The sequence below is a fragment of the Oncorhynchus gorbuscha genome, linkage group LG17 (assembly GCF_021184085.1).
Source record: "Oncorhynchus gorbuscha isolate QuinsamMale2020 ecotype Even-year linkage group LG17, OgorEven_v1.0, whole genome shotgun sequence".
In the NCBI taxonomy this organism is placed as follows: Eukaryota; Metazoa; Chordata; class Actinopteri; order Salmoniformes; family Salmonidae; genus Oncorhynchus; species Oncorhynchus gorbuscha.
Genome location: NC_060189.1, coordinates 44009639 through 44024308, shown reverse-complemented (window position 1 = coordinate 44024308; position 14670 = coordinate 44009639). Strand labels below are relative to the sequence as shown.

Below are 14670 nucleotides of genomic sequence, written 5' to 3'. Positions count from 1 at the left end.
CCGAAGTGCGAATGCGATAGACGTTGGCTAGCTGTTGGCTAGCTAGCAGTGTCTCCTACGTTAAGGACGATAAATAGCTGGCTAGTTAACCTCGGTAAATTAAGATAATCACTCTAAGACTACACACTCTAAACTACACAATTATCTTGAATACGAAGACAGCAAAGACAACTATGTAGCTAGCTAACACTACACTAATCAAGTCGTTCAGTTGAGTGTAATAGTTTCTACAGTGCTGCTATTCGGTAGACGGTGGACGTTTGCTAGCTGGCTAGCTGCTGGGCAGATAGCAGATAGCAGTGTAGACTACGTTAGGACGACGAAATACGATGATTACGCAATTATCTTTGATACAAAGACGGCTATGTAGCTAGCTAAGAAGAAATTGCTAAGATTAGACAAATCAAACCGTTGTACTATAATGAAATGTAATTAAATGTAATTTGTATGTGAATTTTTCCACAACTTTGTTCCGTGCTGAACGCAACCCAGGCCATGTTTTATCTTTAATAAACATCATCTATAATAATAATCTAAATGCCCTACCTGGGCTTGATAATTTATCAGCTTGACATGTACTCTCACGGGTGGCCAAAAATAACTATCTGAACGCCACGTCCCTATTAAGCTACGCTTACGGTCTTCTGATGTCATATCTCAATAACCCAGCATCAATAACCCAGCATCAACAACTCAACCTTTCTATATTTAAAGAAAACAACCCAACTAAGTGACCCAATTACTGCAACCCAGCAGTTGGGTCATCCAAACAACCCAGCATTTTTTAGAGTGTGTAATTCATCTGTAGCCGTGTAGGAGTAGGAGGAGTGGGTTGAATCATATTTCAAAGAGTAAATGACAAAGAAGCAATAAGCTGAGCTCCCTTCCAATCCCTTCCTTCACTCATATCAGTTCCCTGCTCTGGGTCATTCACATACTCAGTCTTTTCAGATACAGTCAGAAAAGCAAATTAATATTACATTTCATCATAAATCAAACACCTTCCCTACCTCCTGATGCACACACACACGCGCACGCGCGCATGTGCGCCCACGCACAAACACACACACACACACACACACACACACACACACACACACACACACACACACACACACACACACACACACACACACACACACACACACACACACACACACACACACACACACACACACACACACACACACACACACACACACACACACACACACACACACACACACACACACACACACACTCTCCTCCCTCAGTAACTCCTTTGTTCTGGGAAGGTGTGATGTGATATGAAGCTGCCAAAACTGTGTTAACAAAATGAGGTATTTTCTAAAGGCTTGTTAATAATGTCATGTTTTCCAAGGAGGAACTATTGTCAGATCAGTTAGTGGAACAGAGCATGACTTTACTCACACTAATCACTGGACTATATTTCAGATGATATTTAGGGCAAAACTCTAAACTCGTCACACGTGTAACGCAGCCATTGTGCACTCATTTGCATTGTAAACATCTCTCACCACACAACCATTGATTCAAAATACGTTTATTGTGAAATGTAATGAGAACATTGGTTTAATCACCAAAACACAACATAATGATATCTTTTAAATTTTGCCGTTTTAACTACCAGTTAATCCAATATCAAACAATGCAAGATAGGTGTTTTAAATCGCCCTTTAGAAGTGTTGAAAGTAATACGCTACAGTACTGCCAGCAGCATACAACCCCGCATTCCACTGCTGGTTTGCTTCTGAAGTTAAACAGGGTTGGTTCTGGATGGGAGACCAGATCCTGCTGGAAGTGATGTTGGAGGGCCAGTAGGAAGCACCCTTTCCTCTGGTCTAAAATAATATCCTAATTCCCCAGGGCAGTGATTGGGGACATTGCCCTGTGTAGGGTGCTGTCTTTTGGATTGGATGTCTTGACTCTTTGTGGTCACTAACGATCCCATGGCACTTATCGTAAGAGTAGGGGTGTTAACCCTGGTGTCCTGGCTAAATTCCCAATCTGTCCCTCATACCATCACGATCACCTAATCATCCCCAGTTTACAATTGGCTCATTCGTCCCCCTCCTCTCCCCTGTAACTATTCCCCAGGTTCTTGCTGTAAATGAGAACATGTTCTCAGTCAACTTACCTGTTAAAATAAATACAGTAGATTACAGTTTTCACATTAGGCAATAGATTTACACCACCGTTCCAAAGTTTGGGGTCACTTACAAATGTCATTTTTTGTCCATTAAAATAACATCAAATTGATTAGAAATACAGTGTATACACTGTCAATGTTGTAAATGACTATCGTAGCTGGAAACTGAAGAGCTCGTACAACGCTGTGTATTACTCCCTTCACAGACCAGCGCAAGCTGGCTCTAACCAGAATGTAAAGAGGAGTGGGAGTCCCCAGTGCACAACTGAGCAAGAGGACAAGTACATTACAGTGTCTAGTTTAAGAAACAGACGCCTCACAAGTCCTCAACTGGCAGCTTCATTAAATAGTACTTGCAAAACACAAGGCTCAACGTATACAGTGAAGAGGTGAATCCGGGATGCTGTCCTTCTAGGCAGAGTGTTTGTCACAACCCGGCTCGTGGGAAGTGACAGAGCTCTTATCGGACCAGGGCACAAATAATCAAATAATCAATCATTTTGCTCTTTATTTTGCCATCTTACATATAAAACCTTATTTGTTCATCAAAAATGATGAATACCTCACCACAGGTTAATGAGAAGGGTGTGCTTGAAAGGATGAGTAGAACTCATAACTCCTTTACAACATACATGTGTTGTATAGTGTGTGTGGCAGACTTACAATGATGGCAAAAGAGAACATTTGATAGTAAAGTCTGACCCTGGCCCTGGTGCTTGAGGGAGTACGCAGCTGGAGGGTGAATGTTTGAAGTGTTACAGGACTATAAACAGTTTGGGGACCACTAATCTAGATGAAACAGTGATAAGGTTTGTTGAAAAAGTTACCATGTGATTTTGTGTGTTGTACTTAAGTCAATTTAAAATGTGCTGAAAGTTTCGATGATCTGTTTTCAGTTTTGTTGTAAGAGATGTGAAATTTTACCACATTCTACTGAAAATAGTACCAACGTGGTAAAAAAAACTTTAATAACTGAGATTTATTGAAATTCAATTCAATTATTTAGAATATGTAGCTCAAACAGCTGTCACGCCCTGGTCGAAATAATGTATGTTTGTCTTCATTTATTTGGTCAGGCCAGGGTGTGACATGGGTTATTGTGGTGCGTTTTTGTCATGGGGTTTTTGTGGGGTGTCTAGCATAGTCTATGGCTGCCTGAGGCGGTTCTCAATCAGAGTCAGGTGATTATCGTTGTCTCTGATTGGGAACCATATTTAGGCAGCCATATTCTTTGAGTATTTCGTGGGTGATTGTTCCTGTCTCTGTGTTTGTAGTCACCAGATAGGCTGTATAGGTTTTCACATTCCGTTTGTTGTTTTTTGTATTTGTTCGTGTTCTTTCGTCTATTAAAGATGTATTGTACTAACCACGCTGCATTTTGGTCCGACTCTCTTTCGACGGAAGAAAACTGTAACAACAGCAGATTTTACAGTGTTAAATCAACACTTAAAGAGTTCATTTAAACACTACCTCAGAAAACACATGTTCCCACTCTACAGAGTGTAAAAAGTACTCTGATTATAATGTTACATTTTTTGTGTTAATGTAAAACTGGGTAATGTAAAACATTAACACTGCATTACACTTGCCATTGTTCCTCACATGTAACACTACGGGGTAATTAATACTCACATAGTTATTTCAATTCAACACTAGTGCTAATATAGAGTTAACTCCTATTAGTGTTATGCAACAACACTGTTACAGTAAGTGATTTTGGGTGTTGTTACACTCACTATAAGCCAAATTGACATATTTTCCATGGTGCCTTTTCTTTTTGAGTGAATTGTAGAGTTACCACCCATGACTGTATTTGTTAGTGACAGAGAGATAGGTGTTGAATTATTTCCTTTTAAATGTCTGTGGCTTTCACCAAATGAGTACCCAGGTAAAAGTTATTGCTAAAACTTTAACTTTATGACATTACAACATAAGGCCTTTTATTTTACATTTATTTAACTAGGCAAGTCAGTTAAGAACAAATTCTTATTTATAATGACGGCCCAGGAACACTGGGTTAACTGCCTTGCTTTGACCTAGTTTTACCCTAATCTAGTTTTACCCTAACAGTGTGGTTAGGAAAATGCTGGTTAATTAATTATAGGCCACCTCAGGCTGGCAAAGTGATGTCTAATTCCTTTTGGAATCCAGCTAGCGTTAGGATTAGCCTGGTACGAACCATCCTGATCTCGCAAACTTACATTTTATGTAAAAAATAAAATATCTAACCTTTTTTTAACTAGGCAAGTCAGTTAAGAACAAATTCTTATTTTACAATGACGGCCTACCCCGGCCAAACTCTCCCCTGACCCGAACGACACTGGGCCAATTGTGCGCCGCTCTATGGGACATAGTGTAAACTCGCGAGATCAGCACGGTTCATAAGAAGTTAGAATTTTTATTCACACGCAACCTACATTCAGAATTACTACCAGGGTTAGGAACTCTGGTAAAGGAGACTACCTCAACCATTTAAACCGGAAAAAACATTTCAGTAACAGATGCAATAAATCTAACTAACTAATTGGTTTAGTTGAATTGTATATGTGTGTAGCATAACAGTAATCAATCAATCAATGTACAAGCAAAAAAACAAAAACAAATAGTAAGTACAATCTCCCAAAAAATCTCAGTGCATAGCATGCTGGGAAATATGGTAATGTTGGGTGTGGTTTTGATGAGATCGTTTGACTCTCCACAGTGTAAAACAATAACTCTGGTTATTAACACCAACACTGAGGTTCTTTTAAATCTCTGTGTTAATTTCACTTTAACAGAGTGACTGTAACTCCTGAATCAACACTATAAATTACACTGAAAAATCTGCACTTGCCAATTTGCTGTGTATGCACATAAAGGGGAGAATAAAACTCTAACTTGCCAAAAGAAAAAGTGCACAAAAAATGTTACAATGATTCCCTGACTTGATCTTAGGGGCACACTCAACTCCAAATCACATGAAGAAATGTTATTTCCCCTTGCATAATTTTCGTATTTTCTCTCTCTCTCTCTCTCTCTCTCTCTCTCTCTCTCTCTCTCTCTCTCTCTCTCTCTCTCTCTCTCTCTCTCTCTCTCTCTCTCACGCACACACACAGACACAGACATATACACAGACACAGACACAGACACACACACACACGCGCTGTCAAAGCCTCACCCTCTATTCCTTTCCACCGAACGCATTTCCTTCTCCGTATAAATAGGAAGGCGCGCACATCTGCACTTCACAACGAGGCGTGGTTTAGAACGGACAGGTGGGCTGCTGCTGTAATACTGCCGTGAACATTAGGATACTTATTTCACTCCCGGAGACCAACACTTTAACCTGCAAACATGCCCAAGTGCCCAAAATGCACGAAGGAAGTTTACTTCGGTAAGACATCTTTATTGTGTCGATCCAGATTATTATTAATTTGTTTTGCAATTAGTTTACTCAACATACCCGCTTGCGTGTCACGTTTCCCATATGTGTCTTGCAGACAATTGGATATAGTTTTTCGTTTACTGTCTTTTCTGCAGCTTTCAAAAAGCGATTGAGAGATTGTAAGAGCGACGATGAACGCATCACTTGAGCAATTTCCTGTTATGAATTATGCATGCAGCCACCCGAAAAATATTTTTGCTACAAATGTTTAATAACTAGTTAATAGCAATTCTAGTAAATGTAGTTGACTAGGCCTAAATGGAAGACAATCCTACTAAAATCCACTACACATAGTATTATTCCCTGAGAATAAAAGTAAACTCTAGAGATGTCCCATGGTGACAACATTTTGCTATCAGACTAGGAGTGGTACTGCAGGTCCTGCCAAGTCAGTGGATCAGCAGACAGCACTTATTGCATTAGGGAAGAGAGGGAGAGAAGGGATAAGACAGGGATAAAAGACTACAACCGGCATTAGGACACCCTAATACATCTCTCAGACCTTTAATGGAATATGAGATCATTTAGCTATATATCATGTTTGAAATTCATACAAGGTCAGGTTTGCTTTTGTACTTTTGTAAGTTGGAAGAGGAAGAAAGAAATGTCCTCGCTTTCATCCGGTTGGCCTCTGTCTGGAGAGGTCCATAGAGGCAGCAGGACTGATTGGTTCATCTGGGGGAAAGAAGGAAGAAAGAGGACATGGCCATTTGATGTATGTCTTGATCCATTTAGCACATGTCCTTCATCTCCAGTAGTTGAACTCTTAGACTTAGTCATCTCTGGAGACACACAAAGCCATGAGACACAGTGCAAAGCCACAAAGCCACTTTCTCGCTCGGACACTCTCTCTTTCTCTCTTTCTCTCTTTCGCTCTCTCTCTCTCTTTCTCTCGTTCTCTCTCTGTCTTCTCATATCTTCTCTCTATTTCTCTCTTCTCTCCTCTCCATACTCTCTCTCTCCCTTTCTCTCTCTCTCTCTCTCTCTCTCTCTCTCTCTCTCTCTCTCTCTCTCTCTCTCTCTCTCTCTCTCTCTCTCTCTCTCTCTCTCTCTCTCTCTCTCTCTCTCTCTCTCTCTCTTTCTCTCTACAGTAAGGTTACCCTGTCAGTCAGATGAATTGACGCTGCTGGCTGGGGAGCCACACTTTCCTTTTTTTCTGCAGATTAACTTTCCCCCTCGGCCAAAACAAGCAAACCAATTTTGTTCATGTATTGCTGAAAAAGCCCCAGTGAAAAAACATCTCTGTGCCTCTCTCCAGCCATGAATTAAAATGTCTCAGGGCAAAAGGGCATTGAAGCTAAGCTATGTTTTCTTAAACTTCGAGTGAGTGCTATCGGTTTTCTCTTTCATAAATACGTCTTTGAAATAGTTGTTTCAGAAAGTTCTCTCTGTCATATCAGTTGTATAGCTGTGCTCAAGGTTGAAGCTACAGTATACTGTCTTGCTTGGGAATGCTTGTGCAGCGACTCTCCATCATCAAGGCGGAACCATTCACGATCTGTTCCACTGTAGCCCTGTTTTACTACCCGACCAGGCCTATTTCCTAGTCACTGCCTCTCTCTACCCACCCGATCTCAACTCTCCAGAGCCCCCACCTCTCCTCTACCCCATCCCTCTCTCCCAGTGGTAGCTGAGCTCTCAGATGGAAGCAATCATGCTACTGCTGCCAGAGTCCGGGACTGATGGAGGGAAAGTACATCTGCTTCCAGAGAAAGGAGGAGGGGGGAGGGGGGAGGAAGGGAGAGCAGAAAACAATCAAACTTATCCACCATCCCGGGAACGAGAGACAGAGGCAAAGGGAGAGAAACAGAGAGAGAGAGAGAGCGAGAGAAAGATGGAGAGAGAGAGGAGAGAGACTGAAGCATGAAACACATGAGAATATCATTGCCAATAGACTGCCTATAGGTACTTATCACAGTGGGAGGCCATTCCTTCTCTTGCTAGAACAAATGCAGTATCTGCTGCGTGCCAACCTGGTAGCGATGAACCTACGAAATGCTCGTCAGTGGCCAATGACTTTGAGCCAATCAGAGAGCCAATCTGAGAGCACGAACCCCCACGTGGGGCAGCCAACAGAACATTTTTAAAAATAGGGCATTTTCTCCATACATCCCGTCACACTTCATATACAATGTGAGCTATGGGAAAGATAACTAGCTAAGTGCACAGACGCAATGCACACAACACTAGATACTTCCTCCAAGCTAGTTTACCACTGTAGCTTGTATTGACATTATAATTCAATTAGCTAGTTTCCATGAAACAGCTGCCAAGTTAGTGCGATGTACTTAGCTAGCTAGCTATGTTATGCTAGCAAAAAATATGCAAACGTATGCTAGTTAGCAAAACGCGTGGCTATGGGCTGGCACTGGCAGTATGGGATTATGGAGAGTGAATTCATTTGTTTCTTGATCATATTGCTAGGTTGTTATCTAGATGTGGCCATCTGGCTAGGATCAAAGAAGGGCTTTCTACAAAATAGCAACAATAGCGCAGATAGCTTGGAAACCAGACCATAAGCAATATGCACAGACATGCATTGCCAAACAACGCTACTGCCACTTTCTGGTTTGGAGTATTTTAACAAGGCTGAGTGGCTGACGGCTTCCAAGGTCTTTGCTGTGTGAACACAAACCAAACTGACTGCCGACACTCTGTTCAGAAGTTCTAAGTACTGTCGTCAGGCAAACGTTTAACAATCCTTAAGGAGGGGCACCGGCCGTCACAGTCTGCAGAGAATTACCCAGGAACCAAAACGGATGTCATCCTAACGGGAACCAATCCAGTGCCAGTGTTCAGTTTCGGGTGGAACAGTGCTTCTCAAAGGACCGCATTGTCTCAGTCAGGACATGGAATAACGAATGATTAGATACGCATTGGGGAATGTACGATTAGTTTACATCATCAGCACCTCTGAAGCGTTCCTCCACAGTCTTTATAAGTGATAGCCTGCTGTAGGTGTAGGTTTACTGTAGGTGCACCCTGCATTCGCTTCAGCCACAGAACGTGTGGAAGTAATAATGAAAAATGAGAGGCAATGTACCAGGAAGAGGGAAAACAGAAGTGCTTCGCTTCCTGACACGTGTCCCAGCCAGGTGTCATATTAGTTCATCTTTTGCAGGATGATAAACAGGGCTGCGGGAACTTTTCTGTCCATCATTCTTTGGAGGGTTGGATGTAGTGAATGATGTGTTGAATGCTTCCTCATCTGGGCGTGTGTGTGTGTGTGTGTGTGTGTGTGTGTGTGTGTGTGTGTGTGTGTGTGTGTGTGTGTGTGTGTGTGTGTGTGTGTGTGTGTGTGTGTGTGTGTGTGTGTGTGTGTGTGTGTGTGTTGGATGGAGTCCATTCATATTATTGCTCCACAGTGATGAGCAAATTGATGCAGACAGCAGATCAACTCATCTGTCTCTCTCCCACACACACACACACACACACACACACACACACACACACACACACACACACACACACACACACACACACACACACACACACACACACACACACACACACACACACACACACACACACACACACACACACACACACACACACACACCCCAGTCAGTCCCACCCCAGTGACAATTACACCAGCATGCACTTTATTCACACACCCACAGACAGACGGACGGACAACAGCTCTCTCTGATGCCTTCGGAATGACCTGACTAGTCACATAGCCAGTGGTCAGAACAGAAGTGAAGGAATGTTGCTCGTTTCATCAGAATAGACCTTGTTCATGTGTCGGCCACTGTGGGAGTGAGGTCTGTTAAACCCAACAGCTTTCCTTATGTTACCCTCTGACACTGTAACTCAACCTAAGACCCAGCAGCACCATTATAGTCTGGCCCAGCGTAGTGAAGCGGGACGTCCCTTCTTGGTTTCCTGATCCCCATGCCTTGTTATTGGAAGTAAAGTACAGTAATTAGTGTTGGCCCAGAGTGTTCCACCCATCCTCTACAGAGCCAGCTGGAATGTTGTAAGACTCCCTGACTGACTCCACTGACTGACTGACTCTACTGACTGACTGACTGATTCTAGTTGACTGGGTTTAGGTTAGTTCTCTGTCTTCCTGGTTTCAGTGTGGTGTAATCAGGTCCTATTATTCCGTTTCTTCCAACCATAATTGAAAAAAATCCACAAAACAACGGAGAGAGCAGTTGGCTCCATACGCACACTATAGATCCCTGACCTGACGAGTAATACCCAATGACACGTAGGCCCACTGTGCATGAACTCGGTCATACCCTGTAGTCAAATGCAATTCTGCAAATACGGAGAGGCCTTCAGAGTAACTTACAGCCATTCCAACAGTGAAGCAAGAGCTCCCGTGGTGGATCTGCCGTTCAGTGCTGAAACATTTGCTTTGCATCTTTGCTTGAGTGAGACTTAGCACGACCCTCAGGTCCATCCGTATCCACAGATGGTACTAGTAAAGTTATTCTCCGGTGAGTTGTCTTTTTCTCGGGTTTATTTATGACGAAACTTCACGAGCGCGGTTTTGTACCCTGTGCACCTCCTGCCCGTAATGCTTGGGAGTTGGCCTCTTGTTTGGCATGGAGCGTGTGCGTGTGTGTGTGTGTGTGTGTGTGTGTGTGTGTGTGTGTGTGTGTGTGTGTGTGTGTGTGTGTGTGTGTGTGTGTGTGTGTGTGTGTGTGTGTGTGTGTGTGTGTGTGTGCGCGTGCGCGTGTGCGTACGCCCATGTGCGCTCGTGCACGTACGTGCGTTTGGTGTGTGTGTGTGTGTTCAGTATCATGAACTGAGCAGCGTTTGGCTCCCATCAGACACAGTAAATTATTATTTGGCTCTCTCTCCCGTTGCATCATGGGATAGGTCTCAGCAGACACAGCCCTCCAAGCTTGAACACCTCGTCTCATAAAACTCCTGAAACACATGACTATTGATTCCCTCCCTGTTTAATGACCATCGCCAGCCATGATGGCTGTTTGTTGCAAATCATTCCTCACAGTTCAGACCGGATATAAAGACTCTCTTTATCAGGTTTTTATGATGCCAAAAGGAGGGGAAAGAGGGAAGGGAGTGCAAATTCCATTGGGAGTCTCCCCTCTCTCTCTCTCTCTCTCTCTCTCTCTCTCTCTCTCTCTCTCTCTCTCTCTCTCTCTCTCTCTCTCTCTCTCTCTCTCTCTCTCTCTCTCTCTCTCTCTCTCTCTCTCTCTTTCTCAGAGGCTCAGCCAACCACCACACCCTCCTAATGTTCTTGTGAGTAAACGCGTTATCTGTGTGTGTGGGTAGGGAAATCAACACTGTGCTGGTCCTAGGCTAGACCTGCAGCGTTTGACCATGGAGCTCACAGTATCCATACCCTCTGCAGACCCCAATGCCCCTCTCTGTGTGGAACGGTGGCACTCTGTGCGATGTGGGAGGATGCATGTCGTTGTGAGTGGGCCGTGTCCATTAGCTAAACGTGTCTGTTTATCTCTTTGTCTCACAGCGGAGAGAGTGACTTCACTGGGGAAGGACTGGCACAGGCCCTGTCTGAAGTGTGAGAAGTGCAGCAAAACGCTGTCGGCCGGATCACACGCAGAGGTCAGACGACACACACACACACACACACACACACACACACACACACACACACACACACACACACACACACACACACACACACACACACACACACACACACACACACACACACACACACACACACACACACACACACACACACACGCTCGTGCACACACCTCACACACACCTCACACATACCTCACATGCCTCTCGCACTGGATTATTAGCTGACAAATATTTCAATGAAAATAATGATATTGGAATAAAAAATATATGTATGTTTGTTTGCTTTATCACAGATCATATTTCTCATAAAGTACCATTAAAGAGATTCCCCGGTACTTTTCTATTTATTTCTGGCCAGTAGTTCTGAAAGTTGCGTTCACGAGCCAAAAGTGGTCTCTGAAAAATGGGTACTATGTCACATATGTGGCGATATCTGCACCACGCCATTGCCCTCGCTCTCGTTCTACTGTGTGTGTGTCTTGCTAACTGTCACTCAAATTGCGAGGGGCTGAAGCTCATTGGCTAGAACTCAAATTGCTAGGGGTCTGGCCCACATGGGGGAAAATGGGGGAAAAACAGTCGCTTTCACATTAGAAATTTGATTATGCCTAGAATGAACGACACATTGACACATTCAGCCTAAAACGGGAGGTTTTAAAAGTATTAGTTGTCATTCCGGAGCATGTATTTAAGCCCACATTCTGGTCCATAAATCTTTCATAAGAATTTTGACCTATCACACAGATTGTGTAGAAAGTCTGGATACAATCAAAAACCTGGTATTTTTAATCAGCCTGGTACTAATACAGCTTGTACCCTCTCTCTCTCTCTCTCTATCTGTAGCACGATGGCAAGCCTTATTGTAACAACCCCTGCTACTCTGCACTATTCGGGCCTAAAGGTGAGTTCTTCTTCATTCCTGTTGTAATGGCCCTTGGTGTGCAAGGTGCCTTAACAATCTATCTCAGTAAAGATATCATAATTATATTACCATAACCCATATTACCTAGGGTGTTTCTATGTTGTGGGCTCAGAATACATGGAACAAGATAACAATTGATAAGTGGAGCTCAGTGACATTGGAGCCACGGCGTACGTACATCGCCCGATATACAGGCACTTATATCCTGTATGGAAAGTCCAGGATCACTGTCCTCCTTACACGAACCTGTGACTGAATGAGCTCATTGTAACCTTTACAATACCCACCTCGGTGAGGTTCAGGCTTCCACAAATATCATTGTGGTCATCATGCTAACGTCGTATCTATTTATCTCATTGGATATGGGTAACCTACCAACCTATCTGCTCAAACACGCTCGTTCGCTTTAAAAAAGTAAGCTAGCTCCTCGACGCATAATGGTCCTCCTCGGTTCTTTCGGCTGTGCATTGACTGAGATATCCTGAATGAGATAAATAGTTGGAATTGTCCGTCGGAATAGGAACAGTGGCAGTCATAGCCGAGGTCATATCGCCTGGTCTTGTCGGTTCCACGTGGTGGCTCTAGAAGGGCTGCTGTGGAATGGGGTCAGAGACCACTGGAGTTTCCATTGTTGTGGTTCCGCTGCTCCCATTTCCTCCTGAAACTTAATTGCAAAATGTTTGGCCGACATACAGTATACAGTCTCCTGAGCCAATACACACACTCTCTCTCTCTCTCTCTCTCAAACAGGTTTTGGACGTGGAGGAGCTGAAAGCCACACATTCACAAAGTAGAGCCACTCAGGTACAGGCCAGTGTACTCATTCCAAAGATAGACCAACCCCATTGATATCACTCCCATTCAAATAGACCTTAATATAGAAACAAAACAAATACATGCAGACAATACCTTCACCGCCAATCTTAGCCTTACAAATGCTACAAACATTGTATTTTGTTAAATAAAACAAAATACAAACAGAACATCTTCTCCTTTCTTTGCAGGTTCACCAACCACAGCAAGAAGAAGGCAACTCTGCATTCTACAACATCCTCCATACCATACTGAACCAAAACAAACAACCAAAGAAGTTCCTTTTCGGGAACCACCATTTTGTGTTATTTTCTGTCTTTGTGTTGTCTAGAGGAATCAGCCTTAATACACAGCAGAGATGCTCTCTATTCCCACTAGTGGATCGGAGGGGTATACGAGAACCTCTCTGTTCCTTTACTTGTTCTTAAATTCTGATTAAACACTCTTTTTCAAAATGTTTTATTCTCTCCTATTCATTCATCTCTCGTGGTCTTGTACTTTACAAGGGTTGCGTCCCCCCCCCGCTCCGACGTGGCACGCGTCAACCAACGGTTTGTGTGCCGCATCATAGACTGTGTCGTTGACTGACAGATTGTTATAACATATGATGTGGTTAGGTGATACGTAAAATACCTATCCAGGCATTGTATGATTTGGCAGGCATCAGCAACACCTGGGCAGAGGAACACGCCCAAGGTTTCAGTATACTTTAGTATATAACATTTCTCCTGTCTCAGTTAGGCGCTCACCCATTATGACATGTGGTAGTTACATACAGAGCAATGGACATGTCCACCGTTGTAACAAAGTGCTGGGTTCGTTGTCTGAGTCAGGTTTGAGGGAAAAACACAAAAGTCTTTACTCAAAATATTAATAACGAAATACTAACTCCAATATCTCCAACGAGGAAACGTAAAGAGAAAACCCTCCAACACACACGGTAACACAAAACAATCACGGACAAAACAGAAAGGGAGACGAGAGGTTAAATAAGGACCATAGTAAGGGAATAGAAATCAGGTGTGTGTAATCAAGGCAAAACAAAAAGGAAACATGGACCGGTGAGAGGACTAGAAAGCCGGTGACGTCGACCGCCGAACGCCGCCCGAACAAGGAGAGGAGCCGAACCTCAGCCGAAGTCATGACAACCGTGTTCAAGAGTGCAAGAGGAAAAAAGGAAAAAAAGCAGAACACAATCACATCGGCATCAGGCCAACCATAGATAATTGTCCCTTACACTGTCAGTGTCCACACGCCTTGGCAGTTGGCACTGAACACTAACTCAGTCAGTAATCAAATTGGACTAGGTTGTGGACGCAGGATTACGGACGAGAGCAGGAATAGAAATCGTTCGACATTGCAGTAAATATATGGGCTACTACTTTTTCTACTTTGATTCACACCCTTTGCCACGTCACACGTCGGCGATTGTTAACATTTAGCTAATGACAGTAAAAGAGAGGAACATAAATTCGTTTTTGACATGAAGTGTTACTAATAGATAAAAGTCCCTGTCTACACCCGTGGGCCAGGCAATTATCGTTGACATTAAGTGATAGGAATGTGATATAAACATTATGACCTTATCCTTGGGGAAAGAACACCCCTATCCACTTCTATGATACAAACATTCTGACATTATCCTTCTGAATAAGTCCCTATCCACTTCCATTGGCCAGGCCCATCCACTCATAGAGACATGATTCATGGGACACAGCCCTCTGCTCTTTCTCACACCCACCCTGTCCACTAAACAGCTGGACCAAAGTACTGAAGGGAGGATGGAGGGAGAGAGGGAGGATGAGAGGTCTGGCTGGACCAGAGTCT

At 43.4% G+C, this 14670-nt stretch overlaps 1 protein-coding gene across 1 annotated transcript; it reads left to right on the top strand.

Annotated features, from left to right (window-relative positions):
- The first annotated feature begins 5335 nt into the window (after positions 1-5335).
- On the top strand, positions 5336-13302 carry crip1 (cysteine-rich protein 1). Its single transcript, XM_046309239.1, has 5 exons — positions 5336-5522; positions 11026-11120; positions 11952-12009; positions 12781-12834; positions 13035-13302. Exons 1-4 carry the CDS (start codon positions 5483-5485, stop codon positions 12822-12824), a joined length of 237 nt encoding a protein of 78 aa, XP_046165195.1. The 5' UTR covers positions 5336-5482; the 3' UTR covers positions 12825-12834; positions 13035-13302.
- The last annotated feature ends 1368 nt before the right edge of the window (positions 13303-14670 follow it).